Source organism: Falco biarmicus, chromosome 6, assembly GCF_023638135.1.
Source record: "Falco biarmicus isolate bFalBia1 chromosome 6, bFalBia1.pri, whole genome shotgun sequence".
Classification (NCBI taxonomy): domain Eukaryota; kingdom Metazoa; phylum Chordata; class Aves; order Falconiformes; family Falconidae; genus Falco; species Falco biarmicus.
Window position 1 is genome coordinate 80,021,271 of NC_079293.1, and position 14,463 is coordinate 80,035,733.

At 39.0% G+C, this 14,463-nt stretch overlaps 1 protein-coding gene across 2 annotated transcripts in view; it reads left to right on the plus strand.

The window, feature by feature from the left end:
* Window positions 1-1,091: 1,091 nt before the first annotated feature.
* Window positions 1,092-14,463, plus strand: part of NUP133 (nucleoporin 133) — a 37,716-nt gene continuing 24,344 nt past the window's right edge. The window contains exons 1-12 of one of the 2 annotated variants that reach the window (XM_056344766.1): window positions 1,210-1,336; window positions 2,297-2,360; window positions 4,081-4,199; window positions 4,988-5,091; window positions 6,407-6,514; window positions 8,264-8,395; window positions 10,674-10,844; window positions 11,445-11,600; window positions 11,693-11,763; window positions 12,333-12,480; window positions 13,347-13,494; window positions 14,194-14,351. In XM_056344766.1, coding sequence (XP_056200741.1) covers window positions 2,323-2,360; window positions 4,081-4,199; window positions 4,988-5,091; window positions 6,407-6,514; window positions 8,264-8,395; window positions 10,674-10,844; window positions 11,445-11,600; window positions 11,693-11,763; window positions 12,333-12,480; window positions 13,347-13,494; window positions 14,194-14,351 — 1,353 coding nt within the window. In that variant the 5' untranslated portion in view covers window positions 1,210-1,336; window positions 2,297-2,322. Of the gene's footprint in view, window positions 1,337-2,296; window positions 2,361-4,080; window positions 4,200-4,987; window positions 5,092-6,406; window positions 6,515-8,263; window positions 8,396-10,673; window positions 10,845-11,444; window positions 11,601-11,692; window positions 11,764-12,332; window positions 12,481-13,346; window positions 13,495-14,193; window positions 14,352-14,463 lie in introns of both variants that reach the window. The other variant, XM_056344765.1, reaches the window with a different exon arrangement.

Here is a 14,463-nt window from a genome sequence, read left to right on the forward strand (position 1 = left end):
AAAGCAAAAGCAGATGGAGTGAAGTTAAAAGGCAAAGCACTGAAACAGACAGGTGCCTCGTACTTCAGTACTGCCAGATGAACCGTCTCAAGTTTCTCATCTGCGTTGCACATAGAAAGCTTAACAGCCATAGCTCTTTTTAATCAAAGAAGGTATTTTTGGAAAATGATGGGAAAATTTTGAATACTTTATTCTTAGTTAATTTTATCTTATTAGCTTCATTGATAATATACAATTTAACTTCTTCCACAAGTGGATGGTACCTTCTGAAAGCTTTTTAGTACAAACCAATAGAGTGTTTTCTTTCAGTAAGAAAATTTAGTTCCCCCGTAAGACTGAAGTCTGATTCTCTATCATTGAATAGCTGTAGTTCATGATTGTTATCTACCAGAGATGTGAAACATACCAAGATTTGCATGGAATATTTTTTTTGTGGGTTTTTTTTTTTTAGTTTCTATTAGAAATGTGGAGACAAACAGAAGTTACAGCACTATGTTAAAGATCAGGCAACTATTAGTGGAAAACATGCCTTTCCAAAGATGCCAGACAGCGGTTTGCAGGCATCTTTCAACAGCAGGTTTTTCTGGCACATCCAGCCACCTTTCTCTGCTTGAGCTGGTTAGTCCTAGACCTGTACTGAATTCAGTGAAAAATGGTTCCCAAATCGAGCCCAAACCCAGCCTTGTGAATCCCTCCGGGAGCGTCCTGATGGACCGAGCATATTCCGCCTTGTTCAGCAAGAACGAGGGGCCGAGGCGGCCCGATGCAGCTGGCAGCCTCAGGTGCCGAGGGAGGGCAGCGGCCGCTGGGGCTCCGAGCCCACGGCAGCTCGGCCACCCTCCGACGGGCACGGCGGGCCCGAAGCCGCTCTGTTCTCCCCCTCCGGGGAAGTACAACCCACTTCTGAGGCGCAGCGAGAGCCGGGGGCCGCCAAGGTACCGGCGGGGACGCCTCCGCGTTAGCGCTGGGCCTGTGAGAAGCCGGGCGCCCCGGCAGGCCGCTTTCCCGCCGCCCGGCCGCACCTGAGCCCCCAGCCACCGCGGGGCCGCCCCCGCCCCCCCGCAGGGGCTGCCGCACCCCGCCCCGCCGTGACGTAGTCAGCCGGCGCCCGGCGGGAACGCAGGCTCGGGGCTGCGCCGCTCGCCCCAGCCATGTTCCCTTCGGCTCCCGCCTCCCCGCGGACCCCCGGCGGCTCTGCCCGCAGGAACCTCGGCAGCGCCGTCCCCAGCCCCCTCTCCCGCCCGGGCGGCAGGAAGAACTTGGCTATCGCGGCGGCAGCCAGCTCCCCGGTGCTGTTTTCCCCGGTGGCGTGGAGGAGCGGCTCCCTCTCGGCCCGGTGAGTGCCTCCGCTGGGGGCGGGGCGAGGCGAGGGGGCGCCACCCGCCTTTTCCCGCCGGGCTGCCGCCTCCGGCCGGCTCCCGGCTGCCTCGGTCTTCCCCTCTCGCCTCCTTTCCGTGTCTGGAATAAACCCCGCGCCTTCCGCTGCCCGCAGCGCCGCCGCCTCCCGGCCCGCTGAGGGGAAGGGGCGGCAGCTCCCGCCGCCGGGGCCTCCCGCTGCCGCCCCCCCGCCGCGGCGGAGCCGGCGCTACCTCTGGCCGCAGGAGCGTGGCGGGGGTGAGCTGCGGTTCTGTCACCGGCCTCCCGGTTCGGGGGGCTCGGGGCTGTGCTGTGAGGAGGGAGCCCGGGGGGGACGCAGGCGGGTTACGATGGCTGAGGGCCGAACAGACCTGCGCTCTGCTGGCTAAAGTAGCAGTAACTGTTGAGAGCGCTAATAGGAAGTTGGGCTGTTGATTAAAAAAATGAAAAGTATCATAATTAAAGAAAAAAAGCCAAGTAATCCAAGTGCTTGCCATCTGAATCCCTTCCTTGATCCTTACAAACAAACCCCAAACCCAAATGCAGACACAGAGGCTTTTCATTAGGTAAAATCATACGACCTTACAGTGTAAAAGAAGGGGAAATGGTGTCGTTTGGCCATGTGTAATAGTTGGCAATTAGATTATATTGGTCCTGTGCATCAGTAAGTGGATGGAGGCATACTTCTAAATGAGCCTAATGGCAGGGCTCAGCCGGAAAGCTCTTGCTTTCAACTGTCTATACAAGAAGGTTCAACAAAATATTTCATCTCTCTTTGCAAACCCTGCCTCATTGTTACATGCTCTAAAATGTTAGGTTTACATAAGCTAACATTGTAGGTTACAACATGGCTGTTTCACACGTGCCGTTTTACCATTTGATGTTCTGATGGAATTGTAAGATACTCAATATCCCTGATCATCCTCAAATCGCTTTTCAGTAACTTTTCTGCGGTATCCCTTCGAGATGTGTGCATGCCAGGTCATCCTAGTACTGAAGAAGCTGTATGTGGAGTTGTCATGATGTTTCCTGTTGTGCCTTTTATTCTGTATCTGGTCACTCAGATATTCTTTTTGCTGTTTGACTGTCTTAAATGGTACTGTACTGTCAAGACATTGTCACTCTGGTAGTTGGTTTATTTTACAGCTGTGCTGAAGCTTTTCAACACCTGTACAGATTGATAGAATGGAAACTTCCCTGCAGTGTATAAATTAGCCCTTCATTCATCTATTATTTTTGCTTATTGCTTTCATTTATACAGAGTCTGGTCTACAGTGAGACTTTCCCCCGTATCTCCTAGCTTGATTTCTTTAGGAATCTTTGATAAGGGATCTTTTTGAAAGACTTTAGGAAATCTTAAGTACTTAATATTGCCTAGATTGTATTCTCTGACATTTTTTCCCGAAAATTCTGATAGAACTGTTGGGCATGACTTTTCTGTATGAAGAGGAAAGAAAGAAAAAAAAAAAAAGTATGAGAGTTACTAGTCCATGTTTACTTGTTTTTTGCTCATTTAGTTGCCTACAGAAGTAGCAAGACTTCATTAGTGTGTGGTTTCTCAGGTGTTCTCAGATTCTTTGTAGGATATTTGATATACTCTTCTCACGATAACAAATTCTGACTGAAAACGTTTATAGCTGAATAGTTCTAAGGTTCTTTAAAAGTAGCATTTTACATTAAAACTTTAAATATACAATACTGCACGTTCAGTATTATAAATATCTCTTATTAGCATTTGAATTTGAGGGCTCCTCAGGTGTATCCCTGGTATAGGAAAAATACGAAAATAGTAAGAACCTCTGTATTTAAAAACAAGATAAAATAGTCAAAGTTTAGGCATTCTTCTCCTCCCCCTGCCACCTTTCCCCCTTCTCCCTTCCATATGAATCAAAACTGAGATTTAACAAGAGCCCCAGATCAGTTTCAGGGATTTAGAATCTCTTTTCTCAGGAGGAGCTGTTTGTTGTTGAGATAAACAAGATTGCCTTGGTTCAGTTTTGGAGAACTTCTACTTCAGGTCTGTTTAATATGGCATTTTTCCAACCCAGTGTCAGGCTGTCTAATAGCAGTGTTACCATCAACTTCTGGCATTTCACACTGGGAAGTTCCCAAAAGCAGAGAAATTTACCCATTTAATCATGTTCAAAAGACAAGACAGACCTATGCTGTTCCAGAGAGAGAAGGCTGGGAAAGATGCAAGGCAGCTTTTACAAATTATATATTGTGAAACAAATCAAGACTGAAACGGGTAAGAGCTGCAGCCTCCACAGTAAAACAAGAGCAGTAGAAGTGCTAGCAGATACAAGCTGCCACAGGTGTTCAGTGTTGCACAGCATGTACAGCCCAGCAGTGTCGGAACTAGGGATGAAAATAGACCCTGCAGTCAGGGAATAACTTCTGGTGAGCTTCTCCTGGCATTGTGAAGAGCTTTATTCTGTAGATAACCGGAATGTAGAGAAGCTGAATGGTGATTTTCTTGCTGGTGAAGGAATGCATATTCAAAATCAGTTCTTAAAAAAAATAGAGGAATTTGATGACAGCTAACAGCTTGCAAGCAGGCCACCAAATTACTGCTTTAGATGGTACTCCAAGAGGGAGCATGTGTATTTTGCATAAAGTGTTTCATCACATCTATTTCTAAACAGATACTGATGAAGTAAATGTCTGTTGAAACTGATGAGGAAACAATAAAAAACTGAACTATAACTTTTTGTCTTGTTTAAGTGCAACTCCTACCAGAGTTATCCAGCATCCGTCAGCAAGTGAGACTATTAACTATGATGTTAAGGGGTTTGGATCCTCTCTGCCTGTTAAGGTTATGGAAGCCCTGAAGAAGGCTGATGGTAAGAATTGATTTTATCTGTTATTTTTCTGATGATGATTGAAAGGTGAGAGAAGTGTTAACACATTGTTGATGCCATTTGAATACTGCCTTTTACAGTGGAAGCTGAAATATATGTACCTTGGTTTTAGTCCAGCTTGGTTAACTATGTAGCTATAATTGTAGTAACACCTGTGTGGGTATGGATGCATGTAAATATCCTTCAGGTGCTGGCCTAACCAATATATTGTAAAATCCAAGGTTATAAAGAAAGCCAATAATATTTTTTTAGTAACTTCCTTATTGGTCCTCCCTCACCTTTTTCATTTGTTTTGATTCTGTTGTGTCCTAGAGTGGATGCTCTCTTTTATTTTTTACTTTATTTTTAATCCCCGTTTGTGGTAATTTCTAAAAGTGCCAGCGATACAAACCTTTTCCTAAGTTCAAGAAATAGGTGTCCTAAGCAATTTTTCCCTGTGCATAACTTTTCTTTTTATAGTAGATATAAATGAAACAAAAAAATGTGTATCTTAAAAATAATCTTAAAAATTGCTGAGCAATTTATGAAGCTATTGTAATCTGCTGTAAATTGATGGAAATAGCTTCTAGGATTGTCTTGCTTTTCTCTCTCAAAAGTTGAGCGTTTATCAAATGAATTTGTAAACTAGTAATTTGGTATCTTGCTCAAATACATGGAAATTCTAACATGAAATTTAATTTAGTAGAAAATTATGAGAATGAAAGTTTATGTAAGATTATTCTGCAGTGTTTAAAAATCTGAATGCTTTAAAAAAATTACTTTTTATGTAGCTGATGACCAGCTAAGCGTTCAAGTGGATGACAGTGGATGGGCCTGGCTAGTCCATAAAGAGAGGCTGATTATTTGGAAGATTGGTCAGTCTCCAGTAGCTAAGGTAACTGAAAGCTCAAGATGCAGAAAGGTGGAGCTTGAGTGACTCTAGCCGCATCTATTTTTGTTACTGGTTGTTATCACATGCCCAGTGAGGTGTGGTAGTACCTTGGGGGTGGGTAGCTTTGGGATGGAGGTGTGCATTAGTATTACAATGAGATCATCTCATCTGAGGAAAGCAATTTTGCCACAATTGTTGGCTCGGCAGTGGACATCTCATTTTATCAGCTGTGTGGCACCATTAAGTTCCCGTTACTGCAGGGAGTACAACACAGCCTGGCTTCAGTTTCTTGGCTCCATCCTCCATTACTTCTGTCAGCGTATGCTAAGATGGTAGGGGGCATCGTTTAAGGAGCCATGGTAAAGTAGATTTCGCGCATGTCAACAGCCATCCTGAAAATGATAACTGTATTTTACCCTAAAAAGCTTCCTGTAATACTGTGCTTCTATTAGGTCCCAGTTTTTTCTAATTCCCTGCCAAAGTAATTTTTCCACAGCATTTTAACAGGTGTGTTTGTTATGTTAGTTAGTCTTCATAAAGCTTATTTTGATAGCTAAAAACTAGTTGTTTTGTTACAGATTGGTTTAGATTATTCTGGGACTGATTTTCAACTTGTCAGAAAAAAAGGGGTTAGTTTCAGCTATGCTGAATATATTTCATCTAGGTTTCTTATGTCAATATTTTATTTTTTTTTTTAGCTCTGGGCAGCATTTCTTTCACCATCATTTCAGTGAATAGCAAGTATGGTTGGAGGAAACCTGTAGTTACAAAATCAGTATCTTCAGTGCAATATATGTTAATTATACAGATTCTGCACTTAACAGTGGAGTGTCAGGTATATGTGTTCTAGTACTCGCAGAGATTTTTCAAGAGATTGTCATTTTTCTGATTGTTTAACTTTGGTGGCACGTGGAGGAGGGAGGGAGGGAGGGAGCGTGTCCCCTCTCTTTAGTACATAGTGAGCTTTCTCAAACACTTAAAGATTAGTTTTATTTTGCTGCCTTGTTAGTATATTGAATTAAGGAATGGTCAGATAATTGCACCTCTGAAAGAAATAATTCAAGATTGCAGTGTTGTGAGAAACACTCAGAAATAACAGTGATGTTTGAAAATTAACAAGTAGGTGTTTTTTAGCTGTTTGCTGGTTGTAACAACTTTGCTGAAAATGTCTTGTTGACATTCTTTTGGTTCTCTTACACAGTGTCTGGACTAGTTGAAAATTAATTTTTAGCAGAGTCAGAAAGTCTATAGACTTTGTCACAGAGGAGTATGTTCTTCCAGTCTTATATTTATTATGGCATCTCATTCTTTCTTACAGTTATCTCTGTGCAAGGAACTACAGCTGCCACCCAGTGACTTCCAGTGGAGTTCTAATTTAGCAGCTATATCTTGTCTCAGTTCTTCGGGTGAAGCATCTTCTCTGCAGGTGATAAACATTTAAATTTTAGTGTTTAAAATACTTTGAGTAACTCTGAATACATCCTATTTTATCAAGTACTTCTTTGAAAACTGCATTTGGTGGTGTACTATGTATTCAAAAGGTCAGGACTGATAGTTCGCAATAAGTATGTTTGAAATAAAAAAAATTCTGCTGTCTTTTCAGATTACACTGTTTACATGTTATAGAATCAGATTAAATAATAGTTTTCATATGAATTATTTGGCATGTTTTCATAACCAAACAAGCATACAGTAAATTAAGAAGTACTGTGTCAGCAAACACTAGGGCAATCAAATATTCAGTCTAAGCAAGTGCAATTTAAATGCATTCTGGCTGAAAAAGTTGCTCAGCAGTAATTTAATTTTGAGCGCACAGGGATGAGAAGCAAACACCAGCACCCTCCCTTGGCTGGTCTTTATGAGGAAGCTGGCACTGGGAGGACAGGTGATTTAATCTGTCTTGACTGATTACTTTCCTAAGTGCCTTCTTGTAACATACTGTGCTAGAGGATGAGGGTTGAAGATCAGTTAAGTTTTTTGAAAGTGTGTTAATGTGTCTGTTACTGTCATTCGTGAGAAAAAGGGTTCTTATTTTCAGCTTGGGTGTAGTTTTCAGTTAATGTATGTGGTGCTCTAACAAAACTGGATAAGAAATTGTCTTTGGAAGGAAGAAGCAGCACAGAATATGTAATAGGATCTTTTCTTTTGACTTGTTGTTACGCTTCCAGATGATGGAAGGCAATCTTAATATCTTGTGATTGGCTCATAAAACTTTAAATGCTTTATGACAATCATACACAAAGAAGTTTAAGAGGAAGTAATACACCTAAACCATGATTGTTAATTATTTAATTTCATCGTTCTTCAGCTTGTGAGTTACATATGTGTACTATGATTTTATAGAGTGATATAGAAATATTAGTCGTAGAAAATATTTCTCTAAAATGAAAATTATTAAATAGTGGGCAGGAATCCCAAAGGACAACAGATTCTGGGGGGGCATTTAAATTGTTACAATGTTCATTAGCCAACTGCTTTCCTTTGTGAAGGTCTGTCTAGTCAAAAATCAGAAAACTCTAAGGAGCTCAATAATAATTTTCAGATACAGTTCTATTATTCTGATACTTTTTTTCAACAACCAGTATATTGGGTATAATGCTTTCTGTCTGAATCTGTACTCGAACACAGTCTCTTGCTACATGCTTTGGATTTGGTATTTGGGTGGTTTCCTGAGTCAGAAGCCCTTAATGCCAGCACACTGTCGGCTTATGTCTCTGTGAAGAGAAGAACCACTGTGTGACTTGATACTTAATGACACTAGAGCAGTTTTTGTTTAATTATAGTCTACATTTTAAGTCTTCCATAGTAGCTTATAACTCGGGATCTGGAGTTCTCTACAGGCTTTTCTCTGTGTTTCCACTGTAAGTTTTGTTTCATTTCAATAGCAGACCCTGAATTATCGGAATCAAGATCCAGTAGAAAATACTATGGTTAGCAAAATAAGAGAGTATAATATTCCCTGCACATACTGTGTTATGCTACAGAATAATTTTGCAATTCAGTTCCAGATTTGTCAGTGTGCATCCATATTTATTTACTATTTATTTGTGCATTTGTCATGCACAATCTTGGTACGTAAAACAACACATTTCAGTTAAAGCTGCAGTCTAATTATTATGATGTTTCATGCTCTGTTAATTATTTTCTCATCTGTTAATTTTTTTCTCATTTCAAGTCTCTGGCAATAATGGTTGCTACCAGTGAAGGAACTGTGCGCTACTGGCCCAATCTTGCACATGAAGGTTCCTATGTGGAGACTTTTACAGACTTTGGAGGCTCTCTGTGCAGTTTCCTAACATCAGTAAAGGTACAGTACAGTATGATTTATATTAAAATACTGCTTTAATTCCTAATTTAAAAATAAAAAAGAATGCTCCACACTATCAGTCCTAAATCTCCAATAAATATTGCAAAGCAAACTGCCAAACATTCTTGGGGAGTAATTTCAGAGATTATTGATGACTGTGATGATCAACAAAATAGCCATAAATAGTAACATTAAAGTCGGGGAAGCATGTAGAATTCAACCACAAGGTTAACAGGACCGGTTTGGTACTTCAGGCATGTCAGTATTACTACTGTGATTACTTCCAGTAGTAGAAAACCTGCTATCACAGAGAACTACTTCATCTGAATCTGCAAACCACACACTCAATGTCTTGTGGTATAGCTCACTAGCGACTGAATTGGAGAAACTTCTGCGTGAGGGTAATGAACAAGTATATTATGAATTATTCTTAGAAATTCCATTTTCTGCTGTTGATGTGCCTATAGGGGGAAAACTCTCAAAATGGAATATATCCAAAAATCTAATGTGTTACGGTATGTGTTATCTTCAAAACCAGTTATTATAAATTAAATTACATCTTTTCTCATGACTTCTTCAACATCTACTGTTCATGTCCTGTATTATAAATACTATTTTAGGACATCAGCATGTCACGAACATTTGTAAAACTCATCAGAAGACAGCAATCTTAATGATGGATTTCTCAAGAGTGTTAAGAAACACTAATATGTATCTGCCCTCCTAGAACTGAATTGTGCGCAAGTTTCAGACATCGAGATGAGGGAAGCAAGGTCTTATCACACCTGTAGTTGAAACACTGGTGTCCATGTGAATTTAGAGATAGAGGAACTTTTTTTTTTTTGAGCAGCATCCTCTTATTAGTGTTCTAAAGCTGTGTTATTATGTATATGACAACTGTACTTAATGAGTCATCCTGTCACTGGGCAGATCTCACCTTTAACATAATTTTTGTATGGTATGATGATGAAAATTTATGCCAAGATTTTTTAAATTTTCTTTTTAATGTTGTTCTGTGAACACTGCTTGTACAGGTAAACAGTTCATTCGTTCAGCAACCTCCAGGCCCTTAACATTAATTTTCTGGAAAATTGTTGTACATCTACAGGCTTTGTTCTTTCCCTGTAACATACAAACTTTGGTCGGTTTTGAATTGAAGGCACCTTTTTCGTTTTATGCCTTGGTGGTAGGGGAATGAAGGCTGTTTCTAAGTTAGCAAGTAGTGAAAGGCAATAGTTGAGAATCTGTAAAGTAAAAAGATTACCACGATCTACACAGGTTATTTTGGAGTGAGGGTTGTTATTTTAAACTAGTTCAGCCTAGCTGCATGACATGAACATCTGCTACGGTCAGAGCCTATCTTTCAATTTAGTTTCTTTCAAAGGGTGTACAGCTGGTACACTGAGAGTGCTCTGTGATATGATCCAGCATGTAGTATGCGGGGACTCAAAAAAGGTCACTTAGACTGCTGATGCTAATTGAAGTGCTGATGTGGATGCAGCTGTTAGGACAGGCAAAAGATGCACTTTCAGTCTCTGCTTCCTAAAAGAGGTATATAAGCACCTACAACAGAGTGCACATTGTACATAATGCACAAGACTCTTCACATTTTCCTAGTGCAAATGTAATGTTGTTTTTCATCAGATTCCAAGCATTACATCATATATTAGTTCTCTTGTTAAACTGAAACGGAGTTTCATGGATAAAAATGTCATGCAATGCCAAGAAAATGAGTCTGTCAGTGCTAAGTACCAGTCAGATTTTGACTTTTTTTTTGACGTAACTGGATGGAAGATTTATTATGCAGTTTGTTTAGATTAGTGTCCTGTAGGATAGGGTGCTACTTGAAGGAAAAATGAGTTAGTGTGTTTAATAGCACATCAAGTTTTAAATGCACACATGGAAGCTGAATGTTACTTAATTTTTAATTCAACATAAGAATGTTAAATGTAGTAGTGCCTGTAGAAATTGATACAATATATTTTCATATTTTTCAAAAATATGGTTTTAAATTAGAAAAAGTATACTGATAGCTGTATGCTGCACTGACTCAAGCATAGATAATAATGTGGAAAATTTGTTTATGAGCAATCCTTTTATGTGATAAATGCTTTCTTTTTTATTTTTGCTAGTGCTCAGGTACTATGGCTGCCTTGTGTCTTGTTCTTGTTTAACATTTACTTCTATGAAATGACATAAAGAATTTTATCTGACAATAGACTTGCTTCAGCGATGTGATTTTTATTTTTTTAACATAGCTGCTTTTTCTTTTTGTTAGGGAGGAAGCTTCATTTTATCATCTTCCAGAGGCCAGCTAGTTCGATTGATACCAGATAGTTCTGGCAAGATTCATCAGCATGCCCTGCCACAGGGTCAGGGCATGTTTTCTGGAATTGGTAGAAAGGTTTCTTCTCTTCTGGGTATATTGTCTCCTGGAAATGATGCTGTGGTAAGCTTGAAAAATATTCATATAGTAATCTGCTTTAGTTTCTTTCTGTTATTTCTAGCTTCAGTGTTTAAGGAAAAAGAAAAGACTGTGCTGATATATAATGACAAAAAAAGGCAAGACTCAACTCATTTATGTTACTTATATTTCTTTGAAATGTGAGAGAAAGAAACCAAATAAATCTGTATGCTTTGTAAAGGAGAATGCTGACTTGCTCTTTAGATCCAAATAAAAGGAAAATATGCAGTGATTCAAAGTCCTGCCTCATTCTAGTGATGGCCTCATTACTGCTTGAAGAAACTAACAGTAACCTCTACTTTTACTTTCCTAAATTAGGGTTGTCAAGGGTTGGGGATTGGCTTGAGCTTTGTCATTGAACTCCACAGAAACTGGAAGAAAGTATGAGAATCATTTATTGTAGATGTTATATCTATAAAGTGAGACTTCTCTTGGAAATTATTATAAAACTCTCTTCTTGTAATGTAACTTGTGTAGGTTGCCCAAGGGAATGATTTTTTTGTGGACTGAGTGTGTTGTAGATTGTTGTATTCAAATATTAAGGCTGTGCTTTAACCTTTCTACTTTTTTTTTTTTTTAATGCAGATTTCTAGTGTTCTTTGGGATAAAGAAAGATCAAGCTTTTACATGCTAACAAGTTCAAATCTAAACAAATGGGAGGTTGATGATTCATCAGAACGTTATATTCTCAGCTGGGATATCAACAGGATCCTGAAAGAACATATTACAGATGCGATTTGGGTAAGAGCGAGCTCGCCTGGAAAGGCTTTGTGTGTTTGTTTGTTTAATGGCCTATTTGTATACAGTTATAAGTCAGTTGTATTCTGTTTCAGGGTTCTGAGAGTAACTATGAAGATATTAAAGGAGGAGTAAATATACAATACATGGATTTGCAGCAGAATTGGTAAGGAAGTACACTTGAATCTGGTAAGACTTAACGTCAATGAGGTAAATGTGTTCTGTTTTCTTGCAAATACTTTATGTAAGTAATAGTAATTTAATTTTACTTGAGTGCCACTGTTGATAAAATAAGCATGTTGTATTAGACAACTGGGTTATCCTATTCTTCATGCTATCATTATCTGTAGCATTACAAATTCTTTAAGAATAATTCCTTTCACTTTTTTAGTGTCATTTTATCAGGTTTGGTTATTTGTCTTTATATTACAAAGACAGCAAGTAAGCAATTGTAACTTGCTCCAGTAAATGCAGAGAATTCAGTATCTCTGTATTCAATTTATATAAAATCACAACTGTCTGGGTTCAGTTTTGTACTGCAGTACGAATACTGTTAATAAAACAGCTTGAAAGAAGAAATAGTATAGCCTTTCTTTAAAAAAAACAAACAAAAATAACTAATATTGGAAAATATTTATTTGTGATTGTACTTAGGTATGTGTTTTTGTGAGTGGTAGATTTTGAGCAAGTAAAATATGTAATAATCGTATCTCAATAATCTCAAATATCTGATAGTGATGGACTGGTGATACTTGCTGCAGCATGGCATCCTGGAGATCGTCCATGTCTTGTCTACTATACCCTGATAACAGTAGAAGATAAAGGCTACCACATGTCTGATGACGTTGTTGTGGAAGTCACACAGTATAATCCGTCTTTTCAGGTATGCAAATGAAGGGTCTGAAACAGAGTGAAGGAAGCACCATGTTTCAGAATAATCCTGAATATTCTGGACACAAATCAGCTGTCAGATTCTTGTCTAAAGGAAAATCAGGTTCTCTGTCTTAAGGTTGTTCTTGGAATATGTGTTCGTAGTATTCTGAAGAAAGTGCATACTAACATCTTTTAATAGTAACTGTATGTAAAGATCATGCTTTACGTTTTAAAGTGTAAGGTAAAAAAGACTCATGAATAGAACTCTAAATATCTAATTATTACTGATACCTTTTAGTTTTTGTCCTGTCTGTGAAAGTTCCTACAGTGTAATTCTATGGTGTAACTCTTAACTCATGCAACCCATTTAGAACAGATATCAGACTCTGTTGAGACTCTTGTAGCAGGACAAGGAATTATAAGACGTGTATTTTGGTCCTTGCTGGACAACTGGCTCGCTGGGAGGGGAGGACACATTGGTTGTCCTTGGTGTACCTTGTTCGTGCTATCTCTTCTGGAAGCAGAAATTTGGGCATTAACTTTCTTTGGTAAACTTATTTGACTCTTCTCTCTTTCCCTGCTGCCTGTAATAGTATCTTAAAATTGAATCTTAAGATGGAAGGAGAGTGTGAAAACTGTAGAATAATCGATCTGTTTACTTACCTCTCCATGTGAAATTAGAAAGAATTTAATATATATGGAAGAAAAAAACCCCAGGATCTTAAGTTTCAGGGCAAATTAAAAATGCTTATGAAGTTATATCCATGTTTTCTTGTTAAAAATTAAAACAAATTCAAGCAACTCAAATCAGCCTTTGAAATGTTTGTTTCAAGTTTTGATTATATATGTGATAATGTTCATGTGTAACGCTTTCAGTCAGAAGAGGAGGTGTTGTGCTGTCTGGTAGTCCCAGATTACTTTAGCCATGCTGCTTACCTTTATAAGGAAGATGAAGTATTTGCTTGTTCCACTGGAACTGGAAGAATTTCTTTACCACAGGAGAAAATCGTATTTGGCATACAAGGTAACAGGCAGGAAATAAAAATAAATCACATTTTGTTGATACTTCTAATTGAATGTTTTTACAGTATTTAGAGTTCTCAGAGATAATCGTATTTACGCTCCTTTTTCTCTTTAAGTCTTTCAAATTGGGAGTTTCTCATGAATGTATAGAGAAACCACTGATGTGACGTCCAGTATTTTTACTTACTCTACAATGTTTCAAATGAAGATGGAGTAGATCCCTGCTCTTGATGTATGAAAGCATGGGGGTGGTGTTTTGAAGGAGACTTTGCCTTTTTTTTTTTTTTTCCCACTCCAGCATTCACTGTGGACTTTTCTTTTTTCTTGAAGTTAACTTTGTGTTGAGGCTCAGCCTAAAATTCATACTAGGTGCCTGTGTCAGATATCTCTCAAGTATGTCATCCTTGACCTTCAGAAGTGTTCTCAAGGAGGATGCGCACATTGGTCATTAGGTAGAATTTGAACCACTGGAACCTTGATTCCACACACACACCCATTTTTTTCTTTTCTTTTCTTTTTAAACTGGAAATCTGCATCTTGAGTAGCAAATAGTAAAATAGTATCCACAGTTTCTGTAAGTCAGGTGCAGTTGTCAGTTACTGTTCATAGGTTCATGACAATTTAATAATTGTCCAAAACTGTTCACGTTTGTTCTTAAAGTGGCATTTATGTGCTTTTTGCTTTTTTCTCCTCATCTTAGGAGACAGCATTTTAGGAGCAGGTTCCTGTACTAGCCTTCCCATCTTCTTTGCCAAAAAAAGTGGACTTATCACCATCTTGTCCAGGGAAAACATTTCTGTGCTTCCTGAAGACCTTGAAGATTCCCTGTCCTCTTCTGTTGCTGGACCAAGAAGTGAGGTAATCGTTGTTTGCTTTACTGGTTGAAAACTGACAGTAGAAGTAAAATGTTTTTCTGGCAGTTTTGAATTTTCACTGTGGAAATCCTGGCTTGTTTGAATTTTAAAAGTGG